This window comes from Nerophis ophidion, linkage group LG11 (genome assembly GCF_033978795.1).
Source record: "Nerophis ophidion isolate RoL-2023_Sa linkage group LG11, RoL_Noph_v1.0, whole genome shotgun sequence".
In the NCBI taxonomy this organism is placed as follows: domain Eukaryota; kingdom Metazoa; phylum Chordata; class Actinopteri; order Syngnathiformes; family Syngnathidae; genus Nerophis; species Nerophis ophidion.
The window spans coordinates 40,589,478-40,606,977 of NC_084621.1; the positions used below are offsets into that span (position 1 = coordinate 40,589,478).

General features: G+C 41.3%; 1 protein-coding gene across 5 annotated transcripts in view; it reads left to right on the forward strand.

The window, feature by feature from the left end:
• Window positions 1-17,500, forward strand: part of fhod3b (formin homology 2 domain containing 3b) — a 242,668-nt gene that overhangs the window by 188,924 nt on the left and 36,244 nt on the right. For 3 of the 5 annotated variants that reach the window (XM_061915920.1, XM_061915923.1, XM_061915921.1), the window contains exons 8-13: window positions 1,601-1,695; window positions 4,632-4,775; window positions 4,864-5,105; window positions 13,443-13,541; window positions 16,394-16,441; window positions 17,392-17,499. In XM_061915920.1, the coding sequence (XP_061771904.1) occupies window positions 1,601-1,695; window positions 4,632-4,775; window positions 4,864-5,105; window positions 13,443-13,541; window positions 16,394-16,441; window positions 17,392-17,499 (736 nt within the window). The remainder of the gene's footprint in view (window positions 1-1,600; window positions 1,696-4,631; window positions 4,776-4,863; window positions 5,106-13,442; window positions 13,542-16,393; window positions 16,442-17,391; window position 17,500) is intronic. The other 2 variants (XM_061915924.1, XM_061915925.1) reach the window with 2 other exon arrangements.

Below are 17,500 nucleotides of genomic sequence, written 5' to 3' on the forward strand. Positions count from 1 at the left end.
TACTTGTTCACTAAAATTGGCTGATTCTCTTCGGTAGTCAATCGATTGGCAAATTCCTATTGTGATGTTAGTAAAAAAAAAAAATTTTTTTTTAAATATATGTATCTGAAATATTTAACTCTTAGGTATATACTTGCTAAAATACTTAATAAGATGGCACGTCCACATTAGCATGCATGTGTCAAGTGACAAAATATTTGACAAAGGTGTTACTTGGAACAGTATGACTTTGAAGTCACAATTTTTGTGGTTTTGTGATTTTTCATTGATTGAGTGGTATTGAAAAGTGGGGATTCCAGTAATAAGCAGGATTATTTGGGGAAAATGTGTTAGTTTGAAGGTCCAGCGTTGAGTTCAGTTGAATTTGAGTTTATTTAGCATGATACATCACAATTTTCAGTTCCTCTATTCAACATGTTCGAAAAGGAGTAGGAAGAAGCAGAGCTTATTTAATCCTACCCCTTTCTTTTACATAACAGTTGCTTAAACTTTTGTTCACTTCCTGTTCTCAATTTATTCACAATATACTCCATAAGTAATCACAATAAAAATAAATAAATAAATAATAATTGGTGAAGAAAGGCATATTTCATATGATGAGATGAGTAAGATTTTTTTGAGAATGAAAGAATGGATGGATGAAATACATTCAGAATGTTTGTCATGGTTCTTCTTCTTTGTACTTTGTAAACACTTTAAGTTTGAAGTGTTACTTGATGTGGATCATATTAGTACATTGTTTGATTGCTTTGCTTAATCTATTCCATAATTTAATTCCACATACTGATATACTGAAGGTCTTAAGTGTTGTACGTGCGTACAAATGTTTTAAATTACATTTTTTTCTAAGATTATATTTCTCCTCTGTTGTTCAGAAGAATTGTTGTATATTCTTGGGAAGCAGGTTATAGTTTGCTTTGTGTATAATTTTAGCTGTTTGCAAATTCACTATGTCGTGGAATTTCAGTATCTTTGATTCAATAAATAAAGGAATTGTATGTTCTCTATATCCAACATTATGTATATTTCTAACTGATCTTTTTTGTAACACTGTTAGTGATTGAAGTGTACTTTTGTAATTATTTCTCCATATTTCTACACAATAACTCAGATATGGTAACACTAGTAAGCAGTAGAGAATATGAAGTGATTTTTGGTCTAGAACATGTTTTGCTTTATTCATTATTGAGGGTGAGCGGAAGGTGTTAATGGTGAAATGGTTTGAATCTGTCGAGTACTTTGTGAAATGTCGACATTTGAAAAATTGTCCACTCATTTAAAATCAGAAAAAAATGTCCCAGAAAATGTGAAACTTTTGTAATTTTTGCATTAAAAAAAAGTGGTCGTACGCTTGTCATAAATGGCCTAAAGATTTTGAAGGTTTAAATCCTTATGAAAAATGCGAGAGGGAAAAAATGCTGAAAAGCATTCACACAAAAATGGATGAACAAATTAAATTACTATGTGTTATTTCCAATGTTTTTCTGCATTGACGTCACTAACTGTACCAGCTGAGATTTTTTTTTTTATGTTAACAGCGTAGTAAAACGTATTGCAAAACAAAGATTTAACGTCGGCCGTCTGCATTTTGCTGTTTCAGGTATAAAACTATGGAGGAACATCATGGAGATCTTGGATGAGAAGGATGGAGTCGATACGGAACTGCTGGTTTATGGAATGACACTCGTCAACAAGGTTAGTTTGCAGATGAAGACAGAACGATACATTTTTGAAAACTGAGTTTGTGTGAATAGTTTAGGGAAGGTTCTTTTATATAACATGACTGTGCCTTATTTTCACAAAGCAAGGAGGTAAGGGCTTGAACTGTGTTGGATCCACTTTGGACTAGACTCTCATGGTTGTGTTGGATCCACTATGGATTGAACTTTCACAGTATCATGTTGGACCCGCTTCACATCCATTGCTTTCGGTCCCCTGGGGGGGGGGTTGGGTTGTTGCCCACATATGCGGTTCTCTCCAAGGTTTCTCATAGTCATCATTGTCACTGTCACCGACGTCCCACTGGGGTGAGTTTTCCTTGCCCTTATGTGGCCTCTACCGAGGATGTCGTTGTGGTTTGTGCAGCCCTTTGAGACACTAGTGATTTAGGGCTATATAAATAAACATTGATTGATTGATTGATTGATTGATTGAATGAGTTTGGAGTGAAAGAACAAAATCAAACACAACCTGAACAGAGATAGTGTCCAACATTCGTGAATTTACAAATGTTATTTTGGAGACCAGCTGTATAACCTCAGCGTCCTCTGCAGCGGACATTTGTGTTTTAACCAAATACAAATGTCCGCTGCAGAGGACGTTGGTTCTCAGGAGGATATTGTCTTTATCACTTCCTGTAAGTGTAATGGCTTGTAATCTCATGTAATCATGGAATTTCCTTCATGTTCCGAGGTGGGCAGAGTGGCCAACAATTGTACTCAAGTGAGAGAGTGTTACTTTAGAGCAGTTCTTCTCAAATAGAGGGGTGCGCTGCGAACGCCAGGGGGGTTGGGGGGTGTGACCCTGGAAAACATGCTTTCTCAGTATCATGCTTCAAACCTTCAAAATGTTGTCCACTACAAAACATGCTCATTGTAGCCATTCATTTACCATGAATTGATTAACATGGACTCTGACTTAAACAAGTTGAAAAACTTATTCGGGTGTTACCATTTGGTGGTCAATTGTACGGAATATGTACTGTACTGTGCAATCTACTGATAAAAGTTTCAGGGTGTAGTAGAAAAGATTTCACAATCACTTAGGATGTTAGGGTTTTCAACATGTTCAAAAAGGAGTAGAAGGATGCAGAGCTAATTTAATCCTCCCCGTTTTCCGTTACATAGCAATTGCTAACACTTCTGTTCACTTCCTGTTCTCTATTTAATTACAATGTACTCCATATATAAAAACATTAAAAAACAATAAATACATAAATAGTGAAATAAGTTGTATTTTATATGGTGTTGTGAACAAGATTATCAATAAGTTCAGAATGTTTATCACGGTCCTTCTTCTTTGTACTTTGTAAACACTTTGAGTTTATAAACATTTTCTCAAATTGGATCATATTCGTACCCTGTTTGATTTCTTTACTTAATCCATTCCATAATGTAATTCCAAATACAGATTTACGAAAGGTTTTAAGTGTCGTACGTGCATACAAATGTTCTGAGTTACTTTTTTTTTTTTTCTTAGGTTATGGTTAGCTTTTGTTGAAAACAATGGTTGTACATTCTTGGGTAGCAGGTTATAGTTTGCTATGTACATAATTTTGTCTGTTTGCAAATTCACTTATTCGTGGATTTTCATTATTGTCACTAAATAAAGGTGTTGTATGTTCTCTATATCCAACATTATGTATCATCCTAGCTGACATTTTTTGTAACAGCGTTAATGACTGAAGCATACATTTGTAGTTGTTCCCCCATATTTCTACACGATAACTCAGATATGGTAACACTAGCAAGCAGTAAAGAATATACAGTGATTTTTGGTCTGATACATATTTTGCTTTATTCATTATTGATCTATTTCTTGCCACCTTATGTTGTACATGTATGTTTTATGAGATTTCCAGTTCCTTTTTTTAAATCAATAATTACACCTAGAAATTTGATTTCATTTACTCAATGTCTATTCCATCTATTTGTATTTCTGTATGACTTTCCCTTCTACTGTTACCAAATAGCATTAATTTAGTTTTACTGAGGCTTAAAGATAGTCTGTTTTTGTCAAACCATTTTGTTTGATTTATTTATTTATTCAGTTGTTATTTGTATTAGATTCTTTGTGTTCTCTCCTAAACAAAACGCTGTTGTATCGTCCACAAATAATACTAACTTTAAGTCTTTTGTTATAAGCGAGTTAACGTTAGCATTTGCGTAACTAAATCAACCAAGAAAAAACGTATCCAACTTCTGCAACATGTTTTCTCTCAAAGGAAGTGGAATATGTGTAGGCTAAAAGTGAACATATCTAAATACACAAACAAATGAATAGTAGAAATACAAAAAAATGTTGTTTTTCCTAATTTGTAAGTAAACATTGAAGACTTGTGCTGCCTCGTCTGACGTCATGTCACTTTTTACAATTTGTAGTTTGAGTGTGATCATGTGACTGCAAGCCTCCGTGTGATTGGTGAAATAGTCAAACATCCTTAGTGCTTCCGTTGGATTGGTGCAATTGAGTCATGTGACAGCGTCCGCTGCAAGAAGTCGCCCTAAAGTGCCAAAAGTACGTCTTTGCATACTGTAATCAATAAATCATAATCAAATGTAGCAATCGGAATGAAACTCAATGTAACTAGTGTTTGTTTGTTTTTGTTTTTCTTAAACACTCAGAAGTAAAAAAAGTATGTTCCTTTTTAAATACTCTGACGAGTACATTTAATGTGAAAAATTACTAATGTAAATGTAACAGGCGCAGCCACCACTGCTGCTCACTCCTCCCCTCACCTCCCAGGGGGTGAAGGTGATGGGTCAAATACAGAGGATAATCTCACCCCACCTAGTGTGTGTGTGACAATCTTTGGTACTTTAACTTCAACAGAGTAAATGTAACACGTACTACCCACCTCTATTTAAGGCAACAACAAGATGAAGTCTTATTTTAGTGTGTTTGTCCTGAAGACGCTGGCAGGTCTCCCTGACCAAGACTCCTACTACGACATGGTGGACTGTCTAGAGGAGCAAGGTATCGAGGTGGTGACACAAAGACACCTGAGCAGGAAGGGTACCGATCTGGACCTGGTAGAGCAGTTAAACATCTACGAGGTCAGGAGGTCTACCTGTCGTTGCCATTCAAAGGTAAATAGAATTATGACCGGAAGTTGACCTGTCCTTTTATCCTAATTGTCCCCAGACGTCTCTCCGGCATGAAGACGGCGACGACGAGACCCACCTACGACCCAGCGGCAGAAAAGATCGGCGCCGGGCGAGTGTGGGCGGCACCAACGAGCGGCGCGGCCTGCAGAGACGACGCAGCCGCAGACATTCGCTCCAAAACAGCAGAGGTCACGCCTCGGCCCCAGCTTCGCCCTGCAGCCCCCACGGCAACAGCTTACTACCCTTTGGTGGTCAACGTGTTGAAGACATCACTGAAAGGTGAGGAAGATAAGAACTTTGCGTCCATTTCGACTTAAACTATGTCTGACATGGTCATTGTGAATATACAGTAGCAATTTTAACAATTGTTACATTTGAACTAAGATGGCTAGAACAGGGATACTACTTTTGGGGGCCACATATACAGAAAGCTTTGGACCGGGGGGGCGGACTTTTCCCTTCACTATTATTCCTATCTTGTATATTCCTGAGAACATCCTCTGCAGTAGCCGTTGATTTTTTTCTATTTATTTTGTCAGTTACAGAAGACCTCTCTATGACAGGATTTTTGTGGTTTTAAGACAAATTGTAGAAAATGGATGCATGGAAGAATCTGCTACAAAAAAATGACAAGTTGAATAGCTCAAATGATGAAAAAGAGAGGACTTAAAATAGAACCTTGAGGAACACCACTAGTATTACTCAAGAAGTTGAACAAACTGACTGAAGTAAACAAGCCTTAGTTAAATAGATCACAATTCGAAAAACATGTTTAATTGCCAAAAAGGAGAGGACTTTTAAAGAGATGACTTGAGAAACGCCTCAGTTGTTTAAATCACAAGTTTGGACCCCGGTGTTCTATGTTTGCTCGCAAGGTTAAAATGTCAATGCACGGATCTGCTAATGTGTTAACAGTGGTCCAAGTTCCTCTATACAACAGGAGCACTCTTGTGTTTTTAGGAATTGGCTGCAAAAATGTTTGTTTCCCATTATGGTATAATTCCCAGGCCGGATTGGGCCCTCCGGCCACCAGTTGTAAAAGCTCTGGCCTAAAGGCACAATGCCACATCAACAAATATACCGTATTTTTTGGAGTATAAGTCGCTCCGGAGTATAAGTCGCACCTGCCGAAAATGCATAATAAAGAAGGAAAAAAACATATATAAGTCGCACTGGTGTATAAGTTGCATTTTTTGGGGAAATGTATTTGATAAAACCCAACACAAAGAATAGACATTTGAAAGGCAATTTAAAAAAAATAAAGAATAGTGAATAATAGGCTGAATAAGTGTACGTTATATGACGCATAAATAACCAACTGAGAAGGTGCCTGGTATGTTAACATAACATATTATGTTAAGAGTCATTCAAATAACTATAACATATAGAACATGCTGTACGTTTACCAAACAATCTGTCACTCGAAAGTTGATTGACTCTAAGCCAAAATACCAGATCGAATCGAATGCCAGAAATGTTGAATGGGACATCGCAAGTTAGTATGGGTATAAGTGTTTCCCCCAGAAAATGTAATAGTTAAGGTGGTGACCCTCCAGGGGGAAGGGAGGGGGAAGGGAGTGGGTGGGTGTAAGGATCGGTGTATCTCGGCCTGTCGCCATCACGTCTCCACCTGCCACCAAAGCCTGGGGGGCATTAGACTACAGACTGTGGTGAAGTAGGCCGGCTTCGTCGCGTGAAGAAGCCTACAACTTTTGGTTGTGTTTTTCGCTCCATTTGCTGACTGGCAATGTACGATATATATCTTGGTATTTTTTCCGTAAAGTAAAAACAAAACAGTCCTAGTTACCAGAGATACTAGAATAATGACTTACAAAGTCAAATTAATGACTTGATGTAAGTAAGCGTTTGCAATAAGCGTTTGAAAAAAAGAGTTAAAAGTAGACCTGGTAGAGCAGTTAAACATCTACGAGGTCAGGAGCTCAACTCCATCCATCCATCCATTTCCTACCGCTTCTCCCTTTTGGGGTCTCTGCTTAAGTTATTACAGCATTTGGGAAGCCTGTAGTTGATTTTTATTTTGTAAATGTTATATTTTTATCAACATGTGATAGCAGGGATCCTGCCATTCAAGACTAGACTGCTACAGTACTTATGATTAATGTAACTAAAGCTGAAAAAATAGTACAATAGCAATAAGAGAGACTATTCATCCCTTAACACCATGGAGTTCATGTAGGCTTTATGATGCAGTTACATTATTATATCAACTATCAAAGACATAAACTCTTCATTTAACATAATGTCATTTTTTGCTGCTTCAATACAGCTCAATCACACAGAAAAAAGTCAAGTGAAATAACTTAGTTTTTAACTGTAAGTCAATAATGCTTGTCTTTCTCTTAAACAGACAGGGCTTTGCTGTCCATAACACACGCACGCTCTCACACACACACACACACACACACACACACACACACACACACACACACACACACACACACACACAGTGAGCTAACGTTACGCTAATAGCAAATTAGCCTTCACTTGCAGGACTGCGAGCGAGCTGAGCTGCCGCTTGTTTCTAGAACGTCAACGGGCTAAAAATTATGTTACTAGTAGTTGACTGGGTGGTGTTTATTATATTTTGGGAAAAGTCCGCTGCCTTACCTGCTAAAAACACCTTTCTACTCGCTCAACGTTACATGCTCTCTGAAAAAGCACTGCTGATTGGCTGTTACCGCTCACAGATGGTTCTGTGGGTCGGAAAATGCAGGGTGCTGGAGAGACATACTGACACAGGCAGACACAGAACTAAGCAGAGCAGCTTGTTTAGACTTTTTTTTGTGTTAAGACTTTAGTTTAGGCGGTGGCTCTCTGTTGTTAAGGCGGCCACCTTAACAAGTAGTTTAGACTACTGCAATGCCCTGTATGTAGGCATTAGCCAGGCCTCCCTCGCCCGCCTGCAGCTCGTGCAGAACTCAGCTGCTCGTCTGCTAACACAGACCCGCAGACGTGAGCACATCACCCCTTTATTAGCGTCCCTTCACTGACTCCCTGTGCGTTATCAAATCAATTTTAAACTCCTTCTTTTGCTTTTAAATGTCTAAACAACCTCGCGCCAACATATCTCTCCGACCTCCTTCAGCCTTACTGCCCCACCTGATCCCTAAAATCAGCCGATCAGCTGCTACTGACGGTCCCTGACACAGGGCTGAAGCTTAGAGGTGACAGAGCTTTCGCTGCTGCTGCTCCCAAGCTCTGGAATGACCTACCTCTGAGTGTTAGACAAGCCTCCTCTCTTCCTGTTTTTAAATCTCTCTTAAAAACATACTTTTATTCCTTGGCTTTTAACACTAAGTGATATCCATCCTGCAATGGCGCCCCATTATCATCATCATCATCGGCGATCACTCGAGACGAGTAAGATTGTCCTCCCGTCGGTGGGTCTGGTCATCTGTGGGTCCTCAGGTGGCTGTAGAGGCCGATCCTGGATCCGCAGACTTTATCACAGTGGGGGCATGTGTGGGTGGTTGACTGGGTAGTGGTTGTGGTGTGGTGGATCTCTCCTTTCTCTGTTGCCTCTTGGTTTCTGCGGCACGGTGGAGGTCCTTCTCTCGGTGAGTTGTGCCTTCATGGACCATCTTGCTCCACACGTTCCTCTGTTGGGCTACCTCCTCCCAGTTGCTGAGGCTGAAGTGACACTTTCTCAGGTGGATTTTGATGTTATCCTTGTACCTCTTCTTCTGCCCTCCTGGGGTACGTTTTCCTTCCTTTAGCTGGCCATACAGCATTTGCTTTGGAAGGCGGTTGTCAGGCATGCGTATGACATGGCCTGTCCATCGCAGTTGATGTCGGATGATGGTTGTGGTGATGGTGGAGATGATGGCTTCTTTCAGAACACTGATGTTTGTACGCCTCTCCTCCCAAACGATCCTGAGGATCTTCCGGAGACATCGTTGGTGGTACTGCTCCAGGGCCTTCAGATGTCAGTTGTAGGTGGTCCAGCTGTCGGCTCCATAGAGCAGTGTGGGCAGAACTACTGCTTGATAGACAAGTAGCTTTGTCTTTGTCTGGATGTCTCGGTTTTCAAAAACCCTCTTCCGCAGCCTGGCAAAGGCTGCACCGCCACACCCAATGCGGTGGTGAATCTCTGCGTCTATGACAGCTGTTGTAGAGAGAAGGCTGCCAAGGTAGGCGAATTGATCCACATTATCCAGGATGTTGTCTCCCACATGAATTGTGGGGGGTTGTGGGAGTGTGTCAGGAGCTGGTTGGTATAGGATTTGGGTCTTTTTTATGTTTATGTCATGTCCCAGGAGTATGTAGGCTCTGGCAAAGGCGTTTAAGATGTCCTGGAGGTCCGCTTCGGAGTGTGCAACTAGGGCATTGTCATCCGCATACTGAAGCTCCATGATGGAGGATGTGAACACCTTGCTTTTTGACCTGAATCTGTTGATGTTAAATAGCCCTCCCTCAGTCCTGTATATGAGCTTGACTCCCTCAGGTAGGTACTGGCTGGTGAGGTGGAGGATGGTGGAAATGAAGATGGCGAACAGGGTTGGTGCGATGATGCAGCCCTGCTTAACACCAGTGTCTGCTTTGAAAGGAGGTGTCTCCAATCCACCATTGCCGACTACGGTTGCCGTCATGTCATCATGGAGTAGTCGCAAGATCTTTAGATACTTGTCTGGGCATCCAATCTTGGAGAGAACACACCAGAGGGCAGTTCTGTTTATGGAGTCAAAGGCCTTTGTGAGGTCAATGAACGCCATGTACAAAGGTAGATGTTGCTCCCGACATTTTTCCTGCAGTTGACGAGCTGTAAAAATCATGTTGGAGGTCCCCCTGGCAGGACGAAAGCCACACTGCGATTCTGGTAGGGTGTTCTCTGACAGAGGCAGTAGCCGCTTGGCCAATGTACGAGCAAGCATTCTGCCCGTTGTCGACAGGAGGGAGATACCCCTGTAGTTGCCACAGTCGGCCTTGTCTCCATTCTTGAAGATGGTAACAACCAGGGCATCCCTGAGCTCAGCCGGTATTTCCTCTTCATCCCAGATTTTACCCAGCAGGCTATGGATGTGACACAGGAGTTTTGGTCCTCCTTCCTTGAGGATTTCTGCTGAAATCCCATCTGGTCCAGAGGCCTTGTTGTTGCTCAGTTTCCTCACGGCATCCAGGACCTCATTTTCGGTTGGGGGGTGACCCAACTGCTCCATGATGGGACACTGAGGGATCTGGTTGATGGTTTCGAGCTCGACTGTGGTCTTTCGGTTCAGGAGTTCTTGGAAGTGTTCTTGCCATCTGGAACTGATACCAACATTGTCCTTCAGCAAGGTTTGTCCATCTTTGTAGCGGAGAGGGTTTAGGCCTCGATAGCAGGGCCCATACACAGCCTTGGTGGCGTTAAAGAAACCCCTGGTGTCTCCCGAGTCTGCAAGTCTCTGGATTTCCAGGGCCTTCTCCAACCACCACTGGTTCTTCAACTCTCATACTCTGCTTTGGACAAGTGCCTTTGCCTTGGAGTGGGCCTCCCTTTTGGCCATGCAGCTGATGTCATTTTGCCAAGTGCAGAAGGCTTTCCTTTTTGCGTCAATTAGATGTTGTATTTCGACATCTTTGTCGTCGAACCAGTCTTGAGGTTTCCTGGTCTTGTAGCAAAAGTTGTCTCTGCTGGTCTCAAGAAGTGTGGTTTTGAGAGCCCTCCAGTGTTCCTCCACACCCTCTGGGTATTCTTCAGGGAGCCTCTCAATTAGGGTGTCTTGAAAGAGTTGCACCCTGTTTGTGTCTCTCCCAGGCTGTCATGGTTGAATTTTGGGCGAAGATGTTTCCTTTGTGTTCTCCTTTTCTGCCACAGCTTGATGTTCATGGTGGAGCGGATGAGGCGGTGGTCAGTCCAGGATTGATCCGCGCTGATCATGGCCCTGGTGATGTTGACATCTTTGCGATCTCTGGCCCTGACCATCACATAATCAATGAGATGCCGGCACTGTGATCGGGGATGCATCCATGAGGTTTTGTAACGGTTTCTCTGGCAGAACAAGGTGTTTGTGATCACGAGCTCGTGTTCAGCACATTTAGATAATAGGAGGATTCCATTGGAGTTTACATTCCCAACACCCTCTTTGCCCAAGGTGCCTTTCCAGAGCTTGTGGTCCTTGCCGACCATGGCATTGAAGTCCCCGAGTAGGAGGATCTTGTCTTCCTTTGGGACGTTTGATAAAACCTGGTCAAGGGTTGCATAAAAGGTCTCCTTATCTTCATCTTGTGAGTCCAAGGTTGGCGCATAGGCACTCACAGCTGTGGCCATCTGATCGTTTGAGAGACTCAGTCGTAGGGTCATGAGACGCTCATTGATGCCTACTGGAGATTCGGAGAGTTGGGAGATGAGCCGATTCTTGATGGCAAAACCCACTCCATGGTTTCTGGGCTCACCAGCCGCTTTTCCCTTCCAGAAGAAGGTACATCCCCCTTTCTCCTCTAGTTGCCCCTCCTCAGCCAGGCGGGTCTCTGACAGGGCGGCGATGTCGACCTTGAACCGTTTCAGCTCCCTGGCAATGATAGAAGTTCTTCTTTCTGGACGATTGGTGGAGGCACTGTCCATAAGTGTTCTCACGTTCCATGCTCCAATGTTCATTGTTTTTTGTTTTCGACCGCTGTAGGTGAACCCACTGGACGCGGTATTCCAGTCAGGTTTTATGAGGCAGGCTATTTTTAGGGCACCTTTTCTAGCCCCTTCCCTGTCTGGGGTGAGCAGAGTGGATCCTATATAGGGCTGCTCAGACATGGGTGCTGCTGCCGAGATGCTCTCTCTGCCTCGGTCCGAGAGCAAGGCGACTGAGTCAGGCACCCACCGCCTATGTGCCAGTTCGTGGCTAGAAGCTCCCAGGCTTCACTGCCCTGCTTCCGTCACCATTTCCTGAACGCCATAGGACTTGTGGGGGGGGTTGGGTAATGGTGAGTCCTTCCTTTAGGAGAACGCCTGTGCGTGGAATCTTATAAAGTGGGGAGGCTGGTGCACAGGCAGCCACCACACTGTCCTTGACAAAGGGAGGGCCAGGGTCCAATGGCATGGAGACCAAGACAATTGGGGACCCATCTTTGCTGCAGCCTTCTTCCGGCTTTGTGACCGTTGTGGAGCTTTCTCCGCTGCCATCATCCGCCCACTCCGCCGTTGAGGACTTTTTGGGCCGCTCTTCGTCTGGAACCTCACCATGGTTGAACCTACCAGGAGCTTAAGCTCCAGACGGCATCGCTGTCAGGTTCATTGAGACACGCAAGGCTCTCCACCACGACAAGGTGGCGACCCGAGGAGAACGGCGCCCCATTATACACCTGCTGTGAACCTGTTTTTATGTTGTTGTTGTTTTTTTTTATCATGTTCTGTTTGTGTTGTGTTGTTTGCTTGGTCCTCGGATTATCTTTTAACCTGCCCATTGTACAGCACTTTGGCTACCCCTGTGGTAAATTTTAAATGTGCTTTATAAATAAAGTTGATTTGATTTGATTTAAAAACAAAGCGCTGCGGGAAACCCTGGATATACTTTTTATTACACATAATAATTGTACCACATAGCAGCAAGGCAGTGGTGGCAATGTTTTTTATATTCAATGCAGAGCAGGGATTCCATTTTAAATTTTGGAAATATCTGGGTGTACATTTCCAACTGTGAATTGGTATTGCTTCGTGTATTCAAACCATCAACTGATCACTGCCATCAAAAATGCATCACATCCAAAGCGGCCCCTCTCAAAGTATTACACACCTTTTAGACCTTCTGGTAGCTCCCAGGTCCGGTCATGTGATACCGGCCCAACACAGGAAACTCTTGCGGCCTTTGAAGATCACCGTTTTCCATTTTGCTAATGAAACCCAGCAGGCCCGTGCGAGGAATGGATTTGACAAGCAAATGAGACTCATGTGTGAGGATGTAGTACTAGAAATAAAACAGGAGATATTAAATCTCCTGCAGTCTTCACGCTCCCATCATCCAACCATTCAACTTCCTGTCGCTCGCAATCACAAACACATTGTTGCAATATTTCACATATCTGTACATGTTTACTTCTGCCAAGGATGTTACACCTTCACCGTTGTGGGTTAATGACTTTTTCTGTTGTATTACCAACAGAATTCAAGAAAATAAAATGAAAGGAAAAGTTGCTCTTAAAATGATACAACCCTCATTGTAAATGACATTTCACATAGAAAATAGTGACTCATGGACTTTGCAATGATGCTTGCAACTGTGTATTGCTGACTAGATACTTGGCGGAGGTCTGAGCATATTGCCTGCTGTGGCGATAATTCACTAACATTTTTGCACCTGTCTTCTTGCGTGCTGCATGTGTGTGCTGTTTTAATGTTTCCCTCAGAGTTATAATAAGGCATAAATCCAAATTACAATGATTCGATACATTTGTGCAAGTTAAACACCTGGTAAACTGTATTTATGTGTGTATGTATGCACTTTTTTCATGTACTTAATGGCTTTGAGAAGTGGAAAAAGTGTGTGGTCCAATATTCCTAAACTTTGTATGGGAAACACTGTTTGTGTTGTCTTCAAAGTCATGTTTGCTTCTGTGTGTTTTGACTTTGCCTCCATTCCTACATCCTCCCTTTCCTCCTTTCAACCTTCGAACCGTCCCCTACCACAGAGACGAGGAGGAGGAAGGAGAGGAGGACGAGGAGGAGGAGGAAGAGTCAGATGATGAATGTCATCCAGACACTGAGTCCTCTAGGCAGGAAACTCGCAGGTATTGTAGGTTGATAACCCTAAGTAGGATACAACCCATGACCCTCTTATGCTATAAAGTATAATATACTTATATGGTGGAAGCACGCCCATTTGCAGTTTGGCAGTTTCATTTTAATTATCGTATTTTTCGACTATAAGGCACACTTAAAATCATTTCAGTTTTTCTACAATCAACAGTGTGACTTATAACCGGTGCCCCTAATGTACAGATTAATAACCAACCTCAAAGCTGTTTTATTTGGCACATGGAGTAATGATAGATGTGACCAGTAGATGCCAGTCACACATAAAAGATATGTGTGGACTGCAGTCTGACAGACTCCTGTTCAATAAATAACGCTAGCTTGTGTCCGTAAGCAAGCAACACCAAAACTTTGGTAAGCTACGAAGCCACATTGCATAAAGTATTGTCCGTGCATTACAGCTAACATAGTCAGAAGTACTGTGCTTCAACATACAGGTATTGTTATGATGTGTGTATAAGGAGCCCAAAATGGCACATGTTAGGAGACATTATCTGTTTCACAATATTACGCAAAACCAACTTTTCTCACCCATCGGTAGCTAGTGATGGGTATTTGGATCTTCATAAGTCCTGAATGTTTGTGCGCACCCACCATTGTAGTCCATAAGCTCCTTCTTTGTCTCTAATTGTTATGGGGCATTCATCATCTGCTGTTGCCATTTTTAATATAAAGTAGCGTACGGATCTAACTTATATCTGTCAGTAGACTCGCTATGTAAGCGCTAAAAACTACTAGTACAAACAAAGATGACGCTGTTGAATTGGAGCCATGTAAATAAGACCGAACATTAAATGGGGCATCCTGAAGAGATGGTCAGAAAGTGTCTTTAAGATGGTCTCCAAAACATAATGTATGCAACATTTTGACCAAAAAACACCATTACATGTTATGTAAACCACAAAGAAGTGTTTTAAATGTTGAAAAAAACATCATAATACAACTTTGGCAGTGCGCCTTATAATCCGGTCCAAAAAATACAATAAGACGTTAGGAGTAATTAAAATGGAAAGTAGTTTTGATGGCGCTACCTAAATAAAGGGGGGGGACGCTGCAGCTATGGATCCAGCAGAGAGCGCTGATTCAATTGTCAATTCACTAAAAACTTCCAGCAGGAAGATGCTTTGATATCGCGTAACTGCATAGAAGTTATTTGTTAATGCGTAAAAATGAATTTCAAATGCTAACTGTGAGAGACATGTGTAGGGTTCACAGTATCAAAAAAAGGCCTTTTAGGTCTTGTGTCCATTATTCCATTATTATCGTTTTAAAGTATTTGTATTGGCACCTAAACCCAACAAATAGTGCGTTCGACTGATTCGTATAGTGCTACTCCTAATGTGTTTTAGAGCAGTCTTTTTTTCACAAGTTACATTGTAACATTTTAGTGTATAACACTAAAATTGACAAAAACAAACGCTTGTTAGCTTACTTTGGGCCCGATCTACTAAAGGTTTGCGTGTATCGAAACACATGCAAACTTGATAGCGCAAGCAAAGCTGACTTACTAAGCTTGTGCGCAGAGTATTGCGTCTTTTAGATGAGCAAAATACAATTCAGTGCAATCCATTTAGTGCAGTGTTTATTAACCATAGGGCTGAAAGTGCCCCCCACAGAGCCGTCAAAAAATATCTACTTCTAGCAGTCGACTCATTTTTAACTTAAACTTTAAATTTATTGACTGTTTATTTAGGAAGAAAAAAAATCATTTAGATTATTGTAGAATTTTACATAATTGTTTGTAAAAAAAAAATCATCAGTTGTCAATGGGATTCTTCTTCTGCAATATATTTAGTTAGTACTTATTTTTCTAATCAGCCTGACCTGAGCTTAAGGTTTATGAGTTAAATAAATAATAATCTTTGTGTTTAACACATGGTTTTACGTCATTTGACAAGATTGTTAACATCTTAAGTATGTTAGATATAATTATTTAATATGATTAAAATCAAGTCTTTGTATATCCCCTGCAACAAACCTACTATTGGAACACACAATTGTATTGTTTGCACACGCTGTAAAGCGCATGTTATTTGGATCTTGGTAAATCAGGCCTGTTGTTTTCTGTGATGCAGTGGTCCATTTTGTAGCTGCCCTCAATTTCTTGTCGGATAAAATGTGTCCTTTATTATCGCTGTGTCGATGCAGGAGACTCTCGTTCTCCATTGTAGTTGTTCGTTAGCGTGTGTGGTTTTGGCGTATGTGTTCAGTGCAGCATGATTATGGCAGTGTCCTGCAATAACAACACTACTGTCGTGCCATCTCTCATAGCTCTCATTTTCAGATTTCATCTTCTTTTATGCTGTAGCACTGTGTGTTTCATCACTCTTACTAAAATACTCATAACAATTTGTCTGACCTGTAAAAAGATATGTAAATATTACTTTCCAAAACAAAAAAAACTTCTTCCACCAAACATATTTTTTGAGTTGTAGAACAAAGATATTATAATAGCAACTGGATGGACAATATTCTTGACTTTGCAATATAAAACAGTTATGGTTAAACCCATTTTAATTGTGTGCTGGATGCAAAGGAATTTTTGTGGCATTTTTACGACATTGCAGTCGTAATTAGCAGAAAATATTGTACACAATATGCTGAAAATATTGTGATAACCAATCAATCATGTCTTATAATAAAATAATACTTCACAAAAATACTCAAGTGCAGTTTTGTAGCATTACTAGAATATTTCTCCCTATTTAAAGCTCCATTGTAGTTGATTATGATTTCATGCATTACTTATTACTTACACTTCTGCTTCCATCCACTGTCTTCTTCTCTTCTGTGTCTCTTGTCCTCTTTATATTCCTTCCATCGCCAGTGCGACAGAAACATGTAACCCACTTAGAAAAAGCTGCTGGGCTGAAAGGTAAGAGCAGTTATTGGTCAAGTAATAATTTGTTTTCGTTTGTTTCCTTTAGGAACATAGCTATAGCCATCATCACTCTTTGAATTGTTTATCAAAAATGGTTGTCTTAATTAACGGCTTGCCTACAATTGCTGTTTCTGATATTTTTGCAAATTATGAAAATACCATTCTGGAAATTTTCTGATTATCCTCCCAATTTGCTGGAGCATAGGGATGAGTACCATTCACATTAGAAACGATACAGTAACAATTCCTGGTAGCTGGAAATTGATACAGATACTCAGCATTACTCCTTTTCAGTACTTTTGTGTGTGTTATTTAATGTAAATTATTCAATAATGAAATGGTTTTCTTTTTTCAAATGAGCTGACTGTAGCTTGTTTTCATATGAGTCTCATTTGCAAGTATTACATTATTTAAAGGACTTAAAATACCTATTTTTGAGATATGGACACAATCAGTATTGCTTTGATTGATTGATTCACTTAATTTAACCTACTAATTCAAGTAATGCACAAAATGTTGGTGGCACTGTACACCTAATGGTTAGAGAGTCCCCCCTGAGATCGGTAGGTTGTGTGTTCAAACCTCGCCCAAGCCATACCAAAGACTGTAAAAATGGGACCCATTACCTCCCTGCTTGGCACTCAGCATCAAGGGTTGGAATTGGGGGTTAAATCACCAAAATGATTCCCTGGCGTGGCCACCGCTGCTGCCCCCCGCTCCCCTCACCTGCCAGGGGGTGAGGGTGATGGGTCAAATGCAGAGGATAATCTCACCACACCTAGTGTGCGTGTTACAATCATCGGTACTTTAACATATGTGATTGGTGTATTCTGTCTTTCTCTTTCATTGTTCCTCAGAATAAACATTATAACTGTAACTTTTCTTGATGTTGCTCAGTTGAAACAGTATATTGAAGAGTGATGGATTGATTGTTTGTTTGATAGGATTACTTACAATGGAAGTCCGTATCCAGGCAGGCACCAAACCCCAACCACCCCCAGCCCTCGCTTCACTAGTACGGCGACCTGCTCACCAGAGTCCAAAGCTGACCGG